We start from the raw sequence: 20,067 nt of genomic DNA on the forward strand, positions 1-20,067 counted from the left end.
AGACAGACCCATCCTCAGGGCCAGGCTGTGAAGGTTGTATTAGTCAGCTTTCCATTCCTGCAATAAAAATATCTGAAATAATCAACTTATAGGGAAAAAAGGTTTATTTTGGCTCATGGTTTCAGAGGCTTCAGTCCATGTCACTTGGCCCCTTGCTTTTGGGCTTGTGATAAGGCAGTACTTCATAATGGGAGCATGTGGCAGAAGAGATTTGTGCCTCCTCGTGGCAGCCAGGAAGCAAAAAGAAGAGTCCAAGATCCCAATATCCTCATCAAGGGGACATGCCCAGTGACCTAACTTCCTTTCACTAGGCATTACCTCATAAAGGTTCCACAACTTTCCAGTTGCACTATCTGCCAGACCAAGTCTTCACCACATGGGCCTTTGGGGGATGTCACCGATCGAAACTATAGCAGGTTCCTGAGAGGAGCTATAGGTGCCGAAATGAGAATGGATTGTCAAGGCGACCGTCTGCACCTCACAGGAGCACTGTGCTTGGCCCCTCCATTCTTCTGGAACTGTGGAGTCACAGGACATGTGTCAGGTGCTCACACTCACTCACCCACCCATCCTCTTCTCTGTATAGTTCCAGGGCCGTGCGAACCTACATGTGTTTGAAGATTGGTGTGGCACTTCCATCCAGCAGCTCAGGAGGAACCTCCACTTCCCACTGTACCCACACGTGAGTGCCTGCCAGGCAACCTTGACTGCCTCCTCTCCTTCCACCCCAGCTCCTCTGCCCCACTTCTGTCTCTTATCTCCTGGCTCCTTCATCTTCTCTTGCTTCTTTTTCTGGTCCACATTCTTCCCTTTATCTCTTGGGTTTTCCTTTCCTCTGCTTGGAATTCCTTACTCCTTCCCAGGAATTCTTTCAATTTCTCTACCACCTTCTGCATCATTTCAGTTTAGTATCATTGTGGCTTACAATATAGTTTACTCAAATTATCACATACAGTTGTGCTGGGTGTGTACTGCATAAGGTCATCTGAATGAAGAGGCAAGTGGGACCCAAAATCTAATGTGCATTCTTCCGGCCATGCCATACCCTTGGTCCTCTATGTCTCTCTCCCTTCCTGGTTTTCTAAGCCCTGAGTGGACCAATTTGCTCAATTTCCTTTTCCCACTTCTGAGTTAGTGTCCTTCCCTTTTTCTTCCATAGATCCGCACAACCCTGAGGAAGCTGGCTGTGTCTCCCAAATGGACCAACTACGGCCTCCGCATCTTTGGCTACCTGCATCCTTTTACTGATGGTAAGGTACCTCAAAGCCCCATCCTCCTTTCTATTCCAGAATTCTACTGGGGACCCAGAGATAAGCCTTTAGTTGGGAAGTAAATCTACACTGAGAGGCCTGGACCCTCAGTCCATCATCCAGGGGAGAGGGGAAACTGAGTCACAGGAATGATTTCCCCCACACACACAAGGTTGTGACTTTTCTCCCTGTCTGTATTCTGGAGCTAGCTGGATTCTCTGTAAATCTTCCCCATCTTCACATTGCCCCCAGGATATAGAAACACACCCCTACTGAGCATGGTGGCCCACACCTATAATCCCAGCTACTTGGGAGGCTGAGGTAGAAGGATTACAAGTTCAAGGCCAGCCTCAGCAACTTAGTGAGACCCTGTCTTTAAATAAAAAGGACTGGGGATGTAGCTCAGTGGTAAAGGGCCCCTGGGTTCAATCTCCAGTGCCAATAAATAAATAAATAAAATAAGAAAGAAAAAGAAAATGTAGAGACCCTTACTGTAGAGAGAGGGGAGCCTTCACACCAAGCCCCCTGAAAGGAATTTAATACAAAGTCATAACAAATGCCTTCAATTCTTTATGCAGTGCCCTCTTTGCTTTTACCTGAACATTCTCTTCCCACTGCCCAGGGAAAATCCAGTTTGCCATTGCTGCAGATGACAACGCTGAATTCTGGTTGAGCCATGATGACCAGGTCTCAGGCCTTCAGCTGCTGGCCAGTGTGGGCAAGGTAAGGACAGCTCAGCCCCAGGAGCTCTCCCACTGGTCCCAGGAGCAAAACATCACTGTTAGCATTTCTGTTGTGAAAAAGAGGTGAAAAGGAACAGGTACTCTTTCACCCATACCCCATTCCACAAAAGGGAAGAGTGAGGAGTCAAAGTCTGAGGCCCAGAAAAGGCTCATCTGTGGACTGGGCCCAGGCAGACATCTTTTGGTTCACATCATCCTAAGCTCTGTGCTGAGGATTCCTGCTCTGAGCTGGCTGACTGCTTGAGGAGAAGGGAGCTTCTAGCAATGGTGGGATGCATCTTACTGAGTCGACCAGCCCTCTCTTTAACTCTTCTGTTTTCTCTCCATCGCTTTCATCTTCCTTCCTTTTTCTCATCCACTCTCTTTCCTTCTCACTCTTCTCCTTTCTGCCCCTTCTGTCTCCACTCATCACCTCCCATCCTTCTTCATGCTTTCTATTTTTCCTTCTTTCTCTCTTCCCACACCTCTAGACTGGAAAGGAGTGGACTGCCCCTGGAGAGTTTGGGAAATTTCGGAGTCAAATTTCCAAGCCCGTGAGGTGAGTAGAAAGGGTCACAACAGACAGCCTCCCCCCCACCCCAATTTATTTTATTTATTTATTTATTTATTTTATGTGGTACTAAGGAACAAACCCAGTACCACACACTTGTTAGGCAAGTGCTCTACCACTGAGCCACAACCCCAGCCCACATTGTGAGGTCCATAATTGCTAGGCCACATCAGAGTGAGATAGCCTGCCCCGATCCTCTCCACCATCTCAGCCTTCCTGTTCCACAGGCTCAGAGTGACCCAGCACCCTAACTTTCTGGGTAGATAGAATCTTTGAAACCATTCAATTTGTCCTTCCTCATTTTACAGATGAGAAAACTGAGACCCAAAGAGGGCTTATGACTTAGTGAAGGCCACAAAGCTCTTTAGTAACACTCAGGCCTGGAAAAAGGTCTCCTTTCTCCTGGTCCTTCCCCTTCCCATTTTCTTCATCCCTGGAAACACATATACTTGTGACATCCTTGACAATGTTTGCTCTGCCTGGGCAACTGGGAGTTCCTACAGGGAACTGCAGGATCACCTGGTAGAATGATCCCATGGTAACCTGGAGGGAAAGCAAGACTTTGCCCAGCCAATAATAGCTGGAATCCCTCTAAGATGCTGCTGGAAAGGGGAAGTTAGCCCAACTTTGGAGCACCATCTGGTGGCCTCTGCAAGCATTGGCTTGAAGTTAATCAGTGGGACACAGTGGTAGAGCACCTGCTTAGCATGTGCAAACCCATGGTTCCATCCCCAGCACCAAAAAAGAAAAAGGAAAAAAAAAAAAAAAAAAAAAAAAAAAAAAGAGAGAGAGAGAGAGACAGGAGAGAGAAGGATAAAGAAGACCACCTGGTTTGCAAAGAGCACATAATATGTGCCAATTGCTGCAGTGAGTGCTTTCTATAAAATTCAGCCCAGCAGCTAAGGATGTGAACTCTGAAGCAGGGCTGCCTGGATTCACATCCCCACTCCACTACTTACTACCTCCATGACTTTGGGAAAATTACCCAAAGTTTCTATGACTCAGTGTCAGTATATGTAAAGCACTTAGAGTACCAGGCACAGGGCTGCTCCTGTGAGTTAAAGGATTGTAATTTCACTGGATTCCCCGGTTTTCCTGTGAAGTGAGTCCTATTATTACCCATCTGACAGAAGAGAAAAGGTCACATAATTAGTAAGTGGTAGGGTGGGGAATCTAACCCCAATGGTTAAAAGGCAAGCTGCTGGGATTCTCAGAGCAGGGGAGAGGGGCAAGGGTGGTAACCCCATTTCCCTGCTCTCCCTCCTGCCAGCCTGTCAGCCTCCCACAGGTACTACTTTGAGGTACTACACAAGCAGAACGACGAGGGCACTGACCACGTGGAGGTCGCGGTGAGTGCCCTGCTCTCCTGCCAATCCTGGCTCAGTTCCTGGCACTTCCCTCCTCTTGTCCCTTGAACCCAGTCCAGAATCCACCTACCTCCAACCTGTCATAACCTCCTCTCTCCTCTTCCAGTGGCGACGGAATGACCCTGGAGCCAAGTTTACCATAATTGACTCCCCTTCCCTGTCCCTCTTCACAAGTGAGTAAGCTCTGCCCTATCCTGGAAATGAAGGCAGGGGGTGCCTGCACATGGAGCTCAGCACACTCAGGGGAATGAGGTCCAGGGAGAAGTGGGAGAGGTGGGGGCTAAAGTTCAAGGTGCTTGGGACACGGTATGGAGGTTCAGTGCAATGAGCAGAACTTAAGGGACCTTACTGTCAGGGGTCTTTCATTCACCGGGGTCAACAACCCCTTTAAAATCCTGCTGGAAGTGCTCTGAGCATGCTCAATGGCAGTGCCATTGCTAGGCATGGTGTCACACACCTGTAATCCCAGCAACTCAGAAGGCTGAGGCAGGAGGATCACAAGTTTGAGGCCAGCCTTAGCAACTTGGCGAGGTCTTAAGCAACTTAGTAAGACCGAGACTCAAAATAAAAAATAAAATGGACTGGGGATATAGCTCAGTGGTAGAGCACCCCTAGATTCAATCCCCAGTACTAAAAAAGAATAAAAAAAAAAAAAAAAGTAAAAAGAGGGGTTGGGGGTATAGCTCAGTGGCAGAGCCCTTGCCTAGCATGCATGAGGCCCTGGGTTCAATCTCCAGTACTGAAAAAAGGGAGAGTGAGACCCATACAATGGGACAAAATATATACAAATCATATATCTTTTTTTTTAATTCTTTAGTTGTTGATGAAACTTTATTTTATTTATTTATTTATATGCAGTACTGAGATTTGAACCCAGTGCCTCACATATGCTCGGCAAGCACTCCACCACTGAACCACACACAGCCTCAGCCCCCAAATCATATATCTTACAAGGGACTTCCCTTTTCTTTGTGGTACTGGGGATTGAACCCAGGGGCATTCTATCACTGAGCCACATCCCCAGCTCTTTTTACTTTTTATTTTGAGACAGGGTCTCACTAAGTTTCCTAGGCTGGCGTGGAACTTGTGATCCTCCTGCTTCAACCTCCTGAGTCACTGGGATTACAGGTGTGTGCCACCACACCTCATTCCAGTTCCTTATTTGCAACCGTAGTTCTTGCAAAACCAAGGCAAGAGAAGAGGAGACAGTAATCTGCTTTAAATTTGTAGGAAATTAACTCTTTGGTTGTATTTTTTTACAAGCAAGACTATACTTTATTTCCTCAGCAAGACTCATACTTTTGAGGTGCCACTAAAAATAAATACGATGGGACTGGGGTTGTAGCTCTGGGGTAGAGCGCTTACCTAGCATGCCTAAGGCCCTGGGTTCCCTCCCAAGTACCAAATAAATAAACAGAGAAACAAACCCATGGAGTTCCAAGGCAGCTGCAGGAAGAGCAGGCAGGACTCTAGAACCCCAAGGATAGATGGGAAAGGCCAATGCCCAGGGAGACTGAGGTGATTGTGGGAAGTCAGTGAGTTGGATAGAGACAGAAGGGGACAGTCTGGGCTCATGGGAGAAGGTGGCAAGGTGGTGGAGAACGTTGCTGGTGACCAAAGTCTGAGGCCAAAGGTCAGTGCAGAGGGGACAGGTCATGAGCTGCTGGGATGGGATAAGAGGGTGAAGGGGTGTTAGAATCCACAGATTCTACGTGAACCAAGAAAGCAGCCCATAGCAAAATTTAGGTAGGAACCAGTAAGAGGGGCCAACAGTAGCTAGCCCTGAGTGTAGAAGGAAGAACTCTATCATGCTATCTGGGGCTAAAGACAAACACAGGAGACAGAGGGCAAAGACAAGCAAGCAGCTCCCCAAGTGGTGTAGTTAGAAAAGAGATGAGGTCAGCTGGGGATCTGGCTCAGTGGAAGAACATTTGTGCAAAGCCCTGGGTTCAATCCCCAGTACTGCAAAAACAAAACAAAACAGAACAGAACAGGGAAGAGGTCAATATGTGTAAACTTGATAAAGACACCAGAGGTTGACCTCCTATTTTGGCTGTTGTGAGCTATGCTGCACGCTAGGGGGCACCCTGCTCATTGTAGTTAAGTTGTATGCAGTATTTGAGGCCTCATGACCTGTAAGCTGGAATGTATTGCCTGGGTTCCTACTGGGCTTTCCCACTTGCCAGTTGTGTGATCCTAGGAAAATGACTTGGATTCTTATGCCCAAGTCTATAAAATAGAAATAATAATAGTACCATCTGAGCATACCTAATCTGAAAATCTTAAATCTGAAGTGCTCTGAAATCCAAAACATTTTATTTTATTATTTTGCACTACTGGTGATTGACCCCAGGGGCACTCTACCACTAACCTCTCCAGCCCTTTTTAAATTTTTTAAAAATATTTTTTTAGTGGGCTGGGGATATGGCTCAGTTGGTAGAGAGCTTGCCTTGCAAGCACTAAGGCGCTGGGTTCAATTCCCAGCACCACAAAAAAAAAAAAAAAAAAAAAAAAAAAATCTGTCACTGGACTTTTATTTTATTGATTTATATGGGTGCTGAAGATTGAACCCAGTGCCTCACACATGCCAGGTAAGCACTTTACCACTGAGCCAGAACCCCAGCCCCACCTTTTAATTTTTGAGACAGAGTCTTGCTAAGTTGCCAACCTGACCTCAAACTTGCAATCCTCCTGCCTCAGCCGCCTGAGTTGCTGTGATTATAGGCATGCGCAGCTGAAATCCAGAACTTTTTGAGCACCTGATGGATTTTCAGATTGGAGATGCTCAGCTGGCTAAAGCCTATGCAAATACTCAAAAATCTGAAACAATTCTGGTCCCATGTATTTCTGATAAGGGATTCTCAACCTGTACATAAATCATATGGTAGTTATAAAGACTAAATGGGTTAATATTTGTAAGATGCTTAGAATAGTACAAAATAAATACTATATAGGTGTTAGTTAAATAAAAATTAAGTTAAATATAATGGCAATTTTCTATAGCAGGAATCAATTTTGTTAAAGAGGTTTCTTTTTCTGATTTGTACAAAATTGTGATATATGCATGCCTTAGGGCATGCAAAGGGAGGTAAATAACTTAAAGCCACAAGTCACATGGGACTGGGAAGAGGGACAGAGCACATTTTGGACTGTACCCACTAGAATACAGAAGCTATGTCAGGGTCCTTTCCCTTGTCCCTCAATGACAAGGAGGTGGGATTCTGAGACTCACAGCTTCCTTCTGTTCTTTCTTCCCTGGGCCAAGATGAGACCATCCTAAGGATGGATGAGGTGGGCCACATCCCACAGACAGCAGCCAGCCATGTGGGCTCCTCTGACTCCCTTCCCAGAGATGAACAGCCCCCTGCTGACATGCTGCGGCCTGATCCTCGGGACACCCTCTATCAAGGTAAGGCCTAGCCACATCCCACCTGGAGGCAGCAGTTCCCTTGGTATAGGAGAATTAGCAATTCTACCACAATATCCCAAAAGTCACAGAATCTTTTTCTCCTTATTGCATGTATACAATATAACATGATTACCAGAAAGCATAAATACAAAAATATTTATGTCCAATTTGACAATTCTCATGTGTGTGTGTGTGTGTGTGTGTGTGTGTGTGTGTGTGTGTGTGTTGCTAGGAAAAAACCCAGGACCTCCCACTGCTAGGCAAGTGCTCTACCACCAAGCTACATTCCCAACCCTTTTAAAACTTTTTTCTTTTGAGACAGGGTCTCACCAAGTTCAATTTTATAGTTCTATAAATTATTACAGAGAAAATATTTGAATAACCACTACCCAGGACAAGAAATAGAATCAGAATCCAGAAGTCCCCATACATCCCTCCCCTCCTACAAATGTCTGAGTCCTTATTCCAACTCTTGTCATTTAATGAGAATTATGTTGACACTTAAGCATTAATTTTATTTGTTTGGTGCTGGGGATCAAACCCAGGACCTTTAGCATGCTGAATAATATGCTATACCACAGAGTTACATCCCAATGTAGTGTTTATATTTTAAAAGATAACAATCCCCTCCCATTTCCTGCTGGTGGAGGCAGAAAAGACAACTGGAAGATGAAGGGATGCTAGACCCATGGAAAAAAATCCAGTTATTGGCACTGCACTAGGGTGGCTTGTGGTCTCTTGAAAGTCTCTAGACCTTGTTAGAGGTTTTACAGGATAGGCCAGTACTGATTCCAAAGTCACACTGTGCTTTGCATGTCCTAATTCCTCTGCCACCAAAGTGTTCCTTGAACACCCCTGCCCCTGAAGAGAGGTGCCAACCTGTTTGGTAGCCTCAGCTGATGGACATGATTCACAGCTACCACTAGTGAATACTAAAAAGTGGCTACTTAGAGAGAAGACTTCAGGACTCCTCACCCTCCACCAGGAGTCTCCGTGGCTCTAAGCCAGCCTCATTAATGCTCTCATCCCCTGCCTTCAATCCTCTTCCCTTCCTGTCCTCAGTGCCTCTGATCCCCAAGTCCCACCTCCGCCACATCCTGCCTGATTGTCCCTACAAACCTAGCTACTTGGTGGATGGGCTCCCTCTGCAGCGCTACCAGGGTCTCCGCTTTGTAAGTCTTGGACCTGGGTTTGGGGCAGGACTGGGGAGGGATTACTGCTTGTGACTAGGGTGGGAGGTGCTGAGGCTGACTCCCCACTTTCCCTCTGCCCCATCCCAGCAGACAGGATAGTCCCCGGGCGGGGGAAAACTTATATTTTACATGTACTAACCCAGAAGGACTGTTCTGCAGAGGATGCAAATGGGTGCTGTGCCTTAGGACTCACCCCCACACCTACACGCACACACCAATTGCTACAGTAATGTCAGGTGGCCTGCTGAGGCTTCCTATAGTCCCCTGTCCTGCTCAGTCCAACCAGCCTGCCAATCTGTGGTATTTGTTAAACTCTGACAAGGCACTGGGGTAAAATCAACCATGGGTGTGGTTAGCTTTAGAGGACCCATAGTCCATTTAGAGGCCAGAGAGGGAGATTGAACACTATATATTCAGATGTGAGATGATTGTGAGAGAGCCAGAAACAGGAAGGAAGCAGTCAGGAGTCACCACCAGGCCTGCCTGAGAAGTTTTTTTAGTGGCAGTGACCTCAAGCTATGTTCAAGGGGGGCAAAGGAAGCAGTATAGTCAGTAAGAAGAGGGGCTATTCAGGTCTGTGGGAGGTGGCAGGTAAAGCTTCAGAGGTGACAGGAGAGGATGAAATGGCAGAGGGAGGAGGGAATGCACGGCTGTAACTGGGGGATTTGAGCCAGGAGAGGGGAAGAGGTGATGTGGAACTAGAGAACTCGACTCAGGGGTGTGCTTGGTCCAGAGGACGCAGGAGAGCAGATGTGATGGGTAGAAGGGAATCCCAGGTTGTGTAACCAAATGTTTCATTCAGAGCAGTCCTTTGCTCCCTGCCACAGACAGGTCCCTAAGACCCTTATATGATGATAGTGAAGGGCATCTTAATACTAGTTGACTGATTCCTTAGCAGGATCCCACCCTCTTCCTTCTGCTTCTGCTTTCTCCACTCCCAGGTTCATCTGTCCTTTGTTTATCCCAATGACTATACCCGCCTGAGCCACATGGAGACCCACAATAAATGCTTCTACCAGGAAAATGCTTACTACCAGGACAGGTAAGTGGCACTGAATGGGTTAAGAAGGTAGCCTTATTCCCAGCCAGGAGAGCTGCTTGAACTAGAGTGGCCCCAATTGCCTTCCCAGTCCTAGGAGTCTTAGCTCTTCCTGGGTACTACACACACACGCACACACACACACACACACAGTCTTCCCTAGTCTCCTTCTTTTCCAGCTGGTGGCTGAGCCTGCGTGGCAACTGAAGTCAATCCACATCTCTGTTCCTCCTACAGGTTCAGTTTTCAGGAGTACATCAAGATTGACCAGCCAGAGAAGCAGGGACCTGAGCATCCAGGTACAGAATGACAGCTGAGTCTTCTGGGTCAGACTGGGAAGGGTAACCATGGTAGGGGTTCAGATCATGCAGCCCTACCTCTGAGGATCTTAAAAATTCAGGTCACAGCCAGGCACTGTGGTGCATTCCTCTAATCCCAGTGACTTAGGAGACTGAGATAGGAGGATCCCAAGTTCAAGGCCAGACTCAGCAATTCAGCAAGGCTCAAAATAAAAAGGGCTGGGGATGTAGCTCAGTGATAAAGTGCTCCTGGGTTCAATATCTAGCACTGAAAAAAAATTAAAAATCCAAATCACATTGACCCCTCCCCATACCCAAGGGAACAGATAGCAACACTCCCAACTTTTCCACATGAAGGTAAATGTGAAGAATGATATTCTTTTTAACAGTGTGCTAGGGTCAGCTGTCAGAGATTTAAAGCCCTAGAGATTACTTAGACTGCTGGAGGGAGTCACTATCCTTGGCATATCATTTGGGAAGTTCTGCTGGGAGAGGCCCTATCTTCCTATGACCTTTCTTCTTGAGGGAGTATGGGTCCTAAAAGGTGCCAGACACCTGCTATGTGCTTATGTACTTTATTAGTGTTTTTTGTTGGGAATTGAACCTAGGTCCTCACACATGTTAGGCAAGTGCTGTACCCCTAGGCTATATCCCCAGCCACACTTCATAACAATCTTTATAACCACCCTCTGAGAGGTGGATTTTTGGAGCCATAATGTAGATTAAAAAACTGGGGTTAACTGAAGTTGAATAACTTTCCCAGGGTCACACAATTAATAGGCAGACCCTTGATCCAATCCCTATCTGGAGCCGCTTGGTGTCTCACACCAGCACCAGTCTTGTATGTCTTCTTGGGAAAAGGTCAAAAATTCTGATTAGAAATGGTTATCATTAACAGGTTTTGAGGAGGACCTTCTAGAAGAATCCCAGTATGAAGTGGCCGAGGAGACCCCTGCCTCCCAGGACCAGAATACCAGGACTGGAGAGGGAAAACAAATGCCTGCCTCTACCCCTGACCAGGAGGTCACTGACTACCGCCTCCGAAGCCTGCGGAAGCTCCTGGCTCAGCCTCCAAGGGGCCCACTGGCTCCCATTTCCAAGCATAATTCCACAGGTCCCTTTGCAGTGAGAGCCAGTGACATCCCAGTCCTGCCACCAGAGAAGACGAAGAGAAAACTCAGCCCTGAGCCCAGTCAAGATTCACCTCATTCTGACAAGCAGGCCCCTGGGCGCCTGGCAAGGAAACAGCCTCAAATTAAGAGACCCAGGCCCACTGGTGATCGACCCCGGAAAACTCTAGAGCAGTCCCAATGGCTGAACCAAGTAGAATCATACATTGCAGAGCAGAGAAGGGGTGACAGAATGGAGCCTCAGGCCCCCAAATGGGGTTGGCATGGGGAGGAGGAAGTGGTGGCAGCTGCGGGCCAGGAAGGACAAGTGGAGAGAGAGGAAGAGGAGGAGGAAGAAGAGGAAGAGGATATGAGTGAGGTATTCGAATATGTACCCGTGTTTGACCCAGTAGTAAACTGGGACCAGACCTTCAGTGCCCAGAATCTCGACTTCCAAGCCTTGAGGACAGACTGGATTGACCTGAACTGTAACACATCTGGCAATCTGCTGCTTCCAGAGCAGGAGGCCCTTGAAGTCACACGGGTCTTCTTGAAGAAGCTCAACCAGAGGAGCCGGGGGTAAGGTAAAGGGCTCTCCTGGGGACAGGGACTGGGGCACACACAGCTGGCTGACCAGGAGGGCAGGGACCTGGGTGCTTGATAGCAAGCTCCCCCTGCTGCAAGAATTGTGGAATTTTCCCCCAATCCAGGCTCCTGGCAATGATCTGCACCAGTCAGTTCTTTGTTCAAGCCTGGCAGGTTCTGAAACACCTGGATATCTGACCTAGGCCCCCAGAGGAGGCCTGAGAAGGCGTGTAAATATGGTCCCCTCCCTCAAGGAGAGAGCTAATAGAGAGAGAAAGACAAACAGGAAGAACGAAGGCTAAAAGTACAAATTAAGACTTCAGGGCTAAGCTGAGCATGTTGTTGCATGCCTGTAATTCCAGTGACTAGTAGTGGTGGGGCTGGAAGGTCTCAAGTTCCAGACCAGCCTCAGCAAGTTAGCAAGGTCCTAAGAAACTTAGTGAGACTCTGTCTCAAAATAAAAAATTGAAGAAAAAAAAATCTCAGAACTCAGCCATGAGGCATATCTAGACTTCTATTTTAAGACAAAATCTCATTAATTTGTCCAGGCTGGCCTTGAACTTGTGGTTGACCTGTCCTAGCCTCCCAAGTAGCTGGGATTACAGATGTATGCCACCAAGACTGACCAATTTAGTGGTTTCAGAATATTTTTATCACCTTTACTAGAAACTAGCCAGATGCTGTGGTACATCCCATAATCCCAGATGCTCAAGAGGGTGAGGTAGGAGAATCGCTTGAGCCCGGGACATGGAGTCCAGCCTGGGCAACACAGAACACTTTTCTAATGGAAGGAAGGAAGGAAGGAAGAGAGGAAGGGAAGGAGGAAGAGAGGGAGGGAGGGACGTTTAAAAGAAATTCTGTATCTGTTCGTGGTTTCTTCTCATTTCTTTACCCTCCCCAGTCCCTGGCAACCACTAATGTCCTTTCTATTGCTATAGAGTTGCCTATTCTGGATTTTTCATATAAATGGAATTATATGTGTCCTTTTGCATCTGTCTTCTTTCTCTTAGGAAAATGTTCCCAAGGGTCATCCATGTTATGGATGTCAATTACCTCATTCCTCTGTACTGGTGAATGATAGTTCATTGTGTTAGATATACCACATTTTGTGTATCCATTCATCAGTTCATGGACATTTTGATTGTTACACTTTTTGGTTATTACAAATACATTGCTGCAGTGAGCATTCAAGTATCAGTTTTTGTGTGAACATGTTTATACACATAGGAGTAGAATTTCTAGGTCTGTGGTAACTTTGTGTTTCACATTTTGAGGAACTGCCAAGCTGTTCTTCAAGTCAGCCACATCATTTTACATTACCATTAGCAACATGTGAAAGTTCCAATTTCTCAATATCCTCATCTACACTTGTTATTTTCCATTTTATTTTGTTTTAAATTACCATTCTAATGGATGTAAAATGGTATCTCATTGTGATTTAGGGGTTTTCTCCCAATAATCCACAATGTTTAAATTTTATCATAGAGGTTAGAGGTGTTATTTAGTGGTTTTTGAGTGCTTGCTTAATGCATGAGGCCAAACACAGCTAAATAAATAAATAAATGAACTTTATTGTGGACTCTAAATGCTGAATGCTCTGATTCACACATGGATTTGTCATAAACTTTACTTAGCCTAGTTAATTTATATGAATAAATTAAATGTGTAAGTAATAAGTTATTGATTTATTTTTTTTTCCTTCAGTGTAATATAAATTACAGTTCTTCACCGGTCATGTAATTATTTATTTATTTATTTATTTATTTATTTTGAGATGTGTCTCACTATGTTGCTCAGGCTAGTCTTGAACTTGTGGACTCAAGTGGAACTTCTCCCACTTCAACCTAAGTGAGAAAATGCAGTAATTTGTCTGTCTGTGCCTGAGTTATTTCACTTAACCTAGGTCCTCCATTTCCATCCATGTTGCTGCAAATGACAAAATTTTATTCTCTTTATGACTGAATAACATTATGTTGTATATATACATTTTCCCATTCATCTGAAGATGAGCATTTTGGTTGATTTGATATCCTGGCTATTTGAATAGTGCTGCAATAAACATGTGAATGTAGTTGTCTCTCCTTCAGCATACTGATTTCAGTTCCTTTGGATATGTGCACAATAGTGGGATTACTGAATTATATCGTAGTTCTAGTTAAAGTTTTTGAGAAACCTCCATACTGTTTTCCTTAGTGGCTGTACTAATTTACATTCCCAAGACCGTATGAGAGTTACCCTTTCTCCACATCCTAGCCAGCTTGTTGTTGTTGTTATTATTATCATTATTATTATATTATTATATCTTTTTGACAGTAGACATTCTTAGTGGGTTAAAATGATATCTCATTTTGGTTTTGATTTGCATTTTCATGATGATTAGTAACATTGAACACTTTTTCATATACTCGTCCATTTGTATATCCTATTTTAAGAAATGTCTATTCATGTGTGATGCACACATGTAATCCCAGTGACTCAGAAGGCTGAGGCAGGAGGATCACAAATTTGAGCCCAGCCTTGGAAACTTAGCAAGGCCCTATCTCAAAATAAAATAGCCAGTGGTAGAGTGCTTGCCTAGCATGTCAAGGTCCTTGTTTTTCAGGTCATTTTTGCATTTTTAAATCAGATTATTTAGTTTTTGCTGTTCAGTTGTTTTGAGTTTCTTATATATTCTGGATATTAAATTCTCATTGATGAACAACTTGCAAATATTTTCTCCCTTTCTATAGGTTGTTTCTTCTATGGTGAAGAAGGTTTTGTTTGTTTGTTTGTTTGTTTGTTTGCAGTGCTGGGAATCAAATCTAGGTCCTCTTACATGTTAGGCTTTACTACTGAGCTACACCTCCATCCCAGAAGCTTTTTAGTTTAATGTAATCCCATTTGTCAGTTTGTGCTTGTGGAGTCATATCTAAAAAATTTTTGTCCAGATGAATGTTCTAAAGCATTACCCCTGTTTTCTTAGTTTCAGGTCTTAAGAGTGATCCATTTTGAGTTGATTTTTTGTGTATGGTGAGAGACACGAGTCTTGTTTTATTTTTCTGCATGTGCACATCCTATTTTCCCGGTGCCCTTTATTTGATCAGACGGTCCTTTATGTAATTTGTGTTCTTGCTGCTTTTGTTGAAAGTCAGTTGACTGCAAATACATGGATTTATTTCTAGGTTTTCTATTGTTTCGTTGGTGTTTGCATCTGTTTTACGCCAAATACCTTGCTGTTTGTGATTTTGATTTGCATTTCTCAAGTGACTAATGATGTTGAGCCAACCAGTCAATATTTATCTAATAAGCCATATGTCTTACAGACTGTTAATTTGAACAGAAAATTGTTATTAACAAGAGTCAATTTCTCAAGGAACCTCTTCACTGTGATCCCTCTTATTCACCTTGTATACTTAGGATTTTTAACTGTAAAGAACTTTATAGATTATCACAGCTCAATAGGTATGTGTTTAAAGATGGAGGCATTGTCCGAGACAGGTTGTGCATTTTCCCTTGGTCCCAACAACTAGCTAATGGCAAAGCTAGAATGAAACCCAAGATAACTGGCCTCATGGGCTTCTCCCACACATGCTACCCTCACAGTGCAGGGAAGATTATTCAAGTCCACCACCTTTTCTGCCTCAGGAGGTATCAGCTGCAGCGCATCGTGAATGTGGAGAAGCGTCAGGATCAGTTACGTGGAGGTCGCTACCTCTTGGAGCTTGAATTGCTGGAACAAGGCCAGCGCCTGGTGCGACTTTCCGAGTATGTGTCCACACGAGGCTGGCAAGGTATTGATCCTGCTGGTGGGGAGGAGACCGAGGCCCGGAATCTGAAGGGCCTGGTCTGGAACCCAAACAGACGTCGGAGACATGTCCTGAACGTCCGGGATCCAGAGCCCAAGCTTTGCTGGCCCCAGGGTTTCTCATGGAATCACCGAGCTGTGGTCCACTTTGTCGTGCCTGGTAAGCCTCAGGAGGGTAGGGATCCTAATGATAATTATGAGCACCCAGGTCTGTTTTCTCTGATTTAATCTCCCAAGAGTTTGTTGAAGAAACCAATTTATAACTGAGGAAATGGAGGCTCCCACACAAAAAAGGAATGAGCTTAAGGTTACATGACTGGTAAATGTAACTCAGAACAGATACTGACTTGTAGGCCAATGCTCTTTCTTTCTTACTAGGTTTTGGAACTGGATGTGATTACAAACTGAGATTGTCAAGTAAATAAGATAAAGAGGGTACTGTATACAATGACTTTATTTATTTCAATGCTGGGGAGCAAACCCAGGGCCTCAAGCATGCTAAGCAATCACTCCACAACAGAGCCACATTCCCAGTCCTGGAGTGGTTTTTACTGATTTATTTGTTTCTTTTTGGTTCTGGGGATTGAACCCAGGGATGTTCTACCACTGAGCCACATTCCCATCCCTTTTTATTTTTGATTTTGAGACAGGGTCTCACTAAGTTGCTGAGGCTGGCTTTGAACTTGTGATCCTCCTGTTTCAGCCTCCCCAGTCACTGGGATTACAGGTGTGCACCACTACACGTGGCTCTATTTGACCTTGCTAAGTTGCTGAGGCAGGTCTTGAACTTGCAGTCCTCCCACCTCAGCCTCTCAAGTGACTGAGATTATAAACATGTGCCACCTTGCCAGGTTCTAGATGGTTTTTGTAATGAGAAGGGAAAACACATAATAGGCAGGTGTATAACAATGGTGTAGGACAGGAAACGAATGGTAGTAAGACAGACAGATAATAGGTCTGATTGTTAGAACATGGCAGGATTGCCAGGACAGAGCTAATGATGAGCCCTAGCCCAAGGCCTTCTCCTAGGGCTCTGCCTGGGAGGGTATGCAGGGAGCGGAACATAGAGGCCAGGTAACTTGTGAGTACTCCCTCTCTTTTGGTCTCTGTGCTATTGCTAATGGTTTCCTATAGCTGCACTGTCCCCTAAGTGAAGGTCTGATGGGGACTCCTGACTCACATTGGAGCTGACACTGGAGATGATCATATTTCCCTTACCCATTTCTTTCTTGCTACCTGGCCCACTGGGGCAGTGAAGAACCAGGCACGCTGGGTGCAGCAGTTCATCAGAGACATGGAAAACCTGTTCCAAGTCACCAGTGACCCACACTTCAACATCATCATCACTGACTACAGCAGTGAGGACATGGATATTGAGACAGCTCTGAAGAGGTCGAAGCTGCGGAGGTGAGGAGGATCCCTGACCAGGCCAGAGCCTGGGCTGCCTCCTTCCTGAGTCCTAGGATTACTCAGTCCAGTGCAGAGCTAGAAGTCCCACCCAGTTGCCAACTTTCTCCCAAGGACTTACCTGCTGATACAAACCCCATCCCAGAACACTCCATCTCTTCTGTGCCTGCCAACTTTCTCCAGGGGACAGTTACAGCTGAGTCCTAATCCTCAGCCCCTCTTTTCTTTCCTCTTCCTGCAGCTACCAGTACATGAAGCTAAGTGGAAACTTTGAACGCTCAGCTGGACTTCAGGCTGGCATAGACCTGGTGAAGGTAATCAGTCTATAGGGGGCTTGGGAGATGTGATTAGATAGTGGTTAAGAGGTAGAGAGGCATTTGAGATGGGTAAAGTAGTCAGCTCCTCAAAAGGGAAGGGAATGGGGACAGAGTAGTGTTAGTTAACTTACTGTTACTGCAACAAAATACCTGAGAGAATCAACTTAAAAAGAAAGACAGGTTTGTTTTATCTCATTGTTTTAGAACTTTCAGTCCGGTCACTTGGCCTTTGGGCTGTGCTGATGCAAAACATCATTGTGGAATGAAGGATGCTGCTCACCTCTTGGTGGCCACGAAGCAAAAGAGATACAAAGGGACCAGAATCCCAAGACCCCCTTTAAGGGCACTAACTTCCCACTAGGCCCACCTCCTAAATGTTCCACCAACTTCCTATAGTACTATAGATGGACATCCAAGCCTTCCACTCATGGATCTTTGAGGGACACTTATCCAAACCGCAGCAAGGAGCATTCTTCCTGCTATGCTGCATGCAGGCCAAGGCCAAGCATGGGACTAAGCAAATTACAATGGAGCATTTGCCCAGAGTCCTCAGAGCTCACAAAAGTAGGGGGGAGTCAGAATTCACTGATGGTAAGAAATCTGTTCCGATGCTCAGTACCGTGGAAACCTGCCCATCCGTTAATTTTGTGCAAGTTTGTTAGTCATTCCAATGGAGAAGAGCCTGGGGGTTCTCCTAGAGAGTGGCCTCCCACCACCCTCTGTTGACCCTGCCCTTTTTGTCCCCAGGACCCACACAGCATCATTTTTCTCTGCGACCTCCACATCCACTTCCCTGCTGGAGTCATCGATACCATCCGGAAGCACTGTGTGGAGGGCAAGATGGCTTTTGCCCCCATGGTGATGAGGCTGCATTGTGGGGCCACCCCACAGTGGCCTGAGGGTGAGCTGTGCCCGGAGCTAGGGAGCAGGAAAAACCTTTCTGGCCTTAGTTCTCAACCTCAGAGCTGGAAACAGTCATGTGTGTGAACATCAGCATCCTCTTTTCCTGCCCTGCCCTCTCGTTACCCCTGAGCCCCAGACAATCCAGAGAGAAGTGCCCCTGGGCTGTGCTGACAGCCATAGCCAAAGAAGCAGCAGTGGGCATTTCCCGCTCACCTTCCTCCTTCATTCATGCGCCAAACTTTTATTAGGAATTTACTATGTGCTGCATGCTATGTCCCTGTGAGGATACAAAGGTGGGAAGAAGTTTCCTGCCTGTGGAGAGGGAAATGGACGAGTAAACTGACTTGCAGCTGTGCTTTGTGTGGCTGCTGTTGTCGGGTCCTGTCATCAGCCCATGGTCAGTGCTGTATTTGTTGAACCCTAATCTTAGTTAGGGGGCTTCCCCTGAAACAGGCAAGGGCTTGTTCAGCTAAGACAGCTGTCAGCCTCACCCTCCCTCCCTCTTTCAGAAAAGCCTCTAAGAGCATAGCCCAGAAGCCTTTTGCATTTCTTCTTCCTGACCCTGGCTCATCTCACCAGGAGCTTCTTGTCTGTCTGCAGGCTACTGGGAGGTGAATGGATTTGGGCTGCTTGGCATCTACAAGTCAGACCTAGACAAGATCGGGGGCATGAACACCAAGGAGTTCCGAGACCGTTGGGGTGGAGAAGACTGGGAGCTGCTGGACAGGTGACTAGGGAAAGGAGGGCATCCAAGACATCTGCTGAAATTGCATCCCACATGGTGCTCTAGGGAAGGAGCAGAGCTGGATCAACCCAGCTATGCCCTTGGCTGCAGGTGTCCCAATGGATGAGTAAAAAGCACTGGGCTCAGAGGACACTCTCAGGTGGCTCACCTCACATGCTCTGTATATCTAGCAGAAAGGGATGATACTCCTGCTGTCTGTGTCACAGGGTTGCTATGACATTTAAACTGCTCAGTAAACTGTCAGAGGAAAAGAAAAAATTTTGAACTGTAAAAATGCAAATGATAATGTTTTCAGTACCAGACAAGGCACTCTGGTGAATATCACTGCCTTGTCCCTAAGCCAGGGTAGATCTCCCTACTGCAGATGCCTGAGGCTGAGGCTAAAGCTGTGGAAATAGATAAGGGAGACATAGATCAGGAAAGACTTTGGGGCTCACAAAAGAAGCATTGAAGGGCAACGAGATATCCAGAGATTCTGGGACTCAGGAAGTCAAGGGGGAAGGAGATTTGGAGAAGAGGTAATAGCCTCAGAGAAGCAAGGAAACATAGGAGAACATAGTATAGGCTGTGTTCATGGTAGGAGGGCTAGGAGAGAGTGTTCTAGCAGGAAGCTAGATTGTGCTTTGAGGGTTTGGGGATGTGGCTCAGTGTTGTGTGCTCTAGGTTCAAGCTTTGGAAAAAAATAATGTGCAGTGACATCAGGTTTAGGGGAGGGAGGAACATAGGGGCAGTGAGGAAGTTCCCGCCTATGATTACATGATATTCTCTTTTAAGAAGTTTGCTGCCAGGAGAAGGGGAAGGAAAGAGGTGCCTTGAGAGTTGAGCTTAGAGGAAGGAGCAAATGGGGGATGGTTAGTTACCAGAAGGGTATCTGGAGGAGGAGGACGGGATGAAGTCAGGCACTTCTTCCTGAGAGATGGGACAAGATGAGCCACCAATCACTGGCACCTGTACTTGGCAGATGATTCACACATTCCCTTGTTTATCTCTCTCCAAACCCATGTGTGTTAGGTGTAATTTTCTTCATTTTCAGTGAAAACTGAGTCATGAAAAGTAGTTAATAACTTGCCCCAAATCTCTATCATTCAAGTGTGAGAGGCTTAAAAACTAGGCCTATGTATGATTTTCCCCAAGAGGGAAGGAAGAAAAGGAAGATGACAATACTGAGAAAAGTGAAGGTGGAAAGCGGAATGTTGAGGGATATTATGTCAGATAACTGAGATCTCAGAAAACTAGATCAAAGTTGATCCCAAAGTGGACATGAGCCATGAGTTGGGAAGCCCAGTACAGTAGTTACTATCACCCTTGATCTTTGTGCTGCACTTTGTGTGTTTGTGTGTGTGTTTGTTGGTTTTTTTTTTTTTTTT

General features: G+C 45.8%; 1 protein-coding gene across 1 annotated transcript in view; it reads left to right on the forward strand.

The window, feature by feature from the left end:
• The window catches only part of B4GALNT3 (beta-1,4-N-acetyl-galactosaminyltransferase 3), a 106,194-nt gene that overhangs the window by 82,433 nt on the left and 3,694 nt on the right, over positions 1-20,067 (forward strand). Inside the window, exons 4-19 of the mRNA XM_079142374.1 lie at positions 587-682; positions 1,160-1,250; positions 1,873-1,973; positions 2,464-2,531; positions 3,814-3,892; positions 4,017-4,083; positions 7,176-7,319; positions 8,382-8,491; positions 9,454-9,554; positions 9,789-9,850; positions 10,749-11,538; positions 15,169-15,488; positions 16,582-16,735; positions 16,977-17,049; positions 17,800-17,953; positions 18,556-18,682. Of these exons, the coding sequence (XP_078998500.1) occupies positions 587-682; positions 1,160-1,250; positions 1,873-1,973; positions 2,464-2,531; positions 3,814-3,892; positions 4,017-4,083; positions 7,176-7,319; positions 8,382-8,491; positions 9,454-9,554; positions 9,789-9,850; positions 10,749-11,538; positions 15,169-15,488; positions 16,582-16,735; positions 16,977-17,049; positions 17,800-17,953; positions 18,556-18,682 (2,537 nt within the window). The remainder of the gene's footprint in view (positions 1-586; positions 683-1,159; positions 1,251-1,872; positions 1,974-2,463; positions 2,532-3,813; positions 3,893-4,016; positions 4,084-7,175; positions 7,320-8,381; positions 8,492-9,453; positions 9,555-9,788; positions 9,851-10,748; positions 11,539-15,168; positions 15,489-16,581; positions 16,736-16,976; positions 17,050-17,799; positions 17,954-18,555; positions 18,683-20,067) is intronic.

Source organism: Sciurus vulgaris, assembly GCF_902686455.1.
Source record: "Sciurus vulgaris genome assembly, chromosome: 5".
Classification (NCBI taxonomy): domain Eukaryota; kingdom Metazoa; phylum Chordata; class Mammalia; order Rodentia; family Sciuridae; genus Sciurus; species Sciurus vulgaris.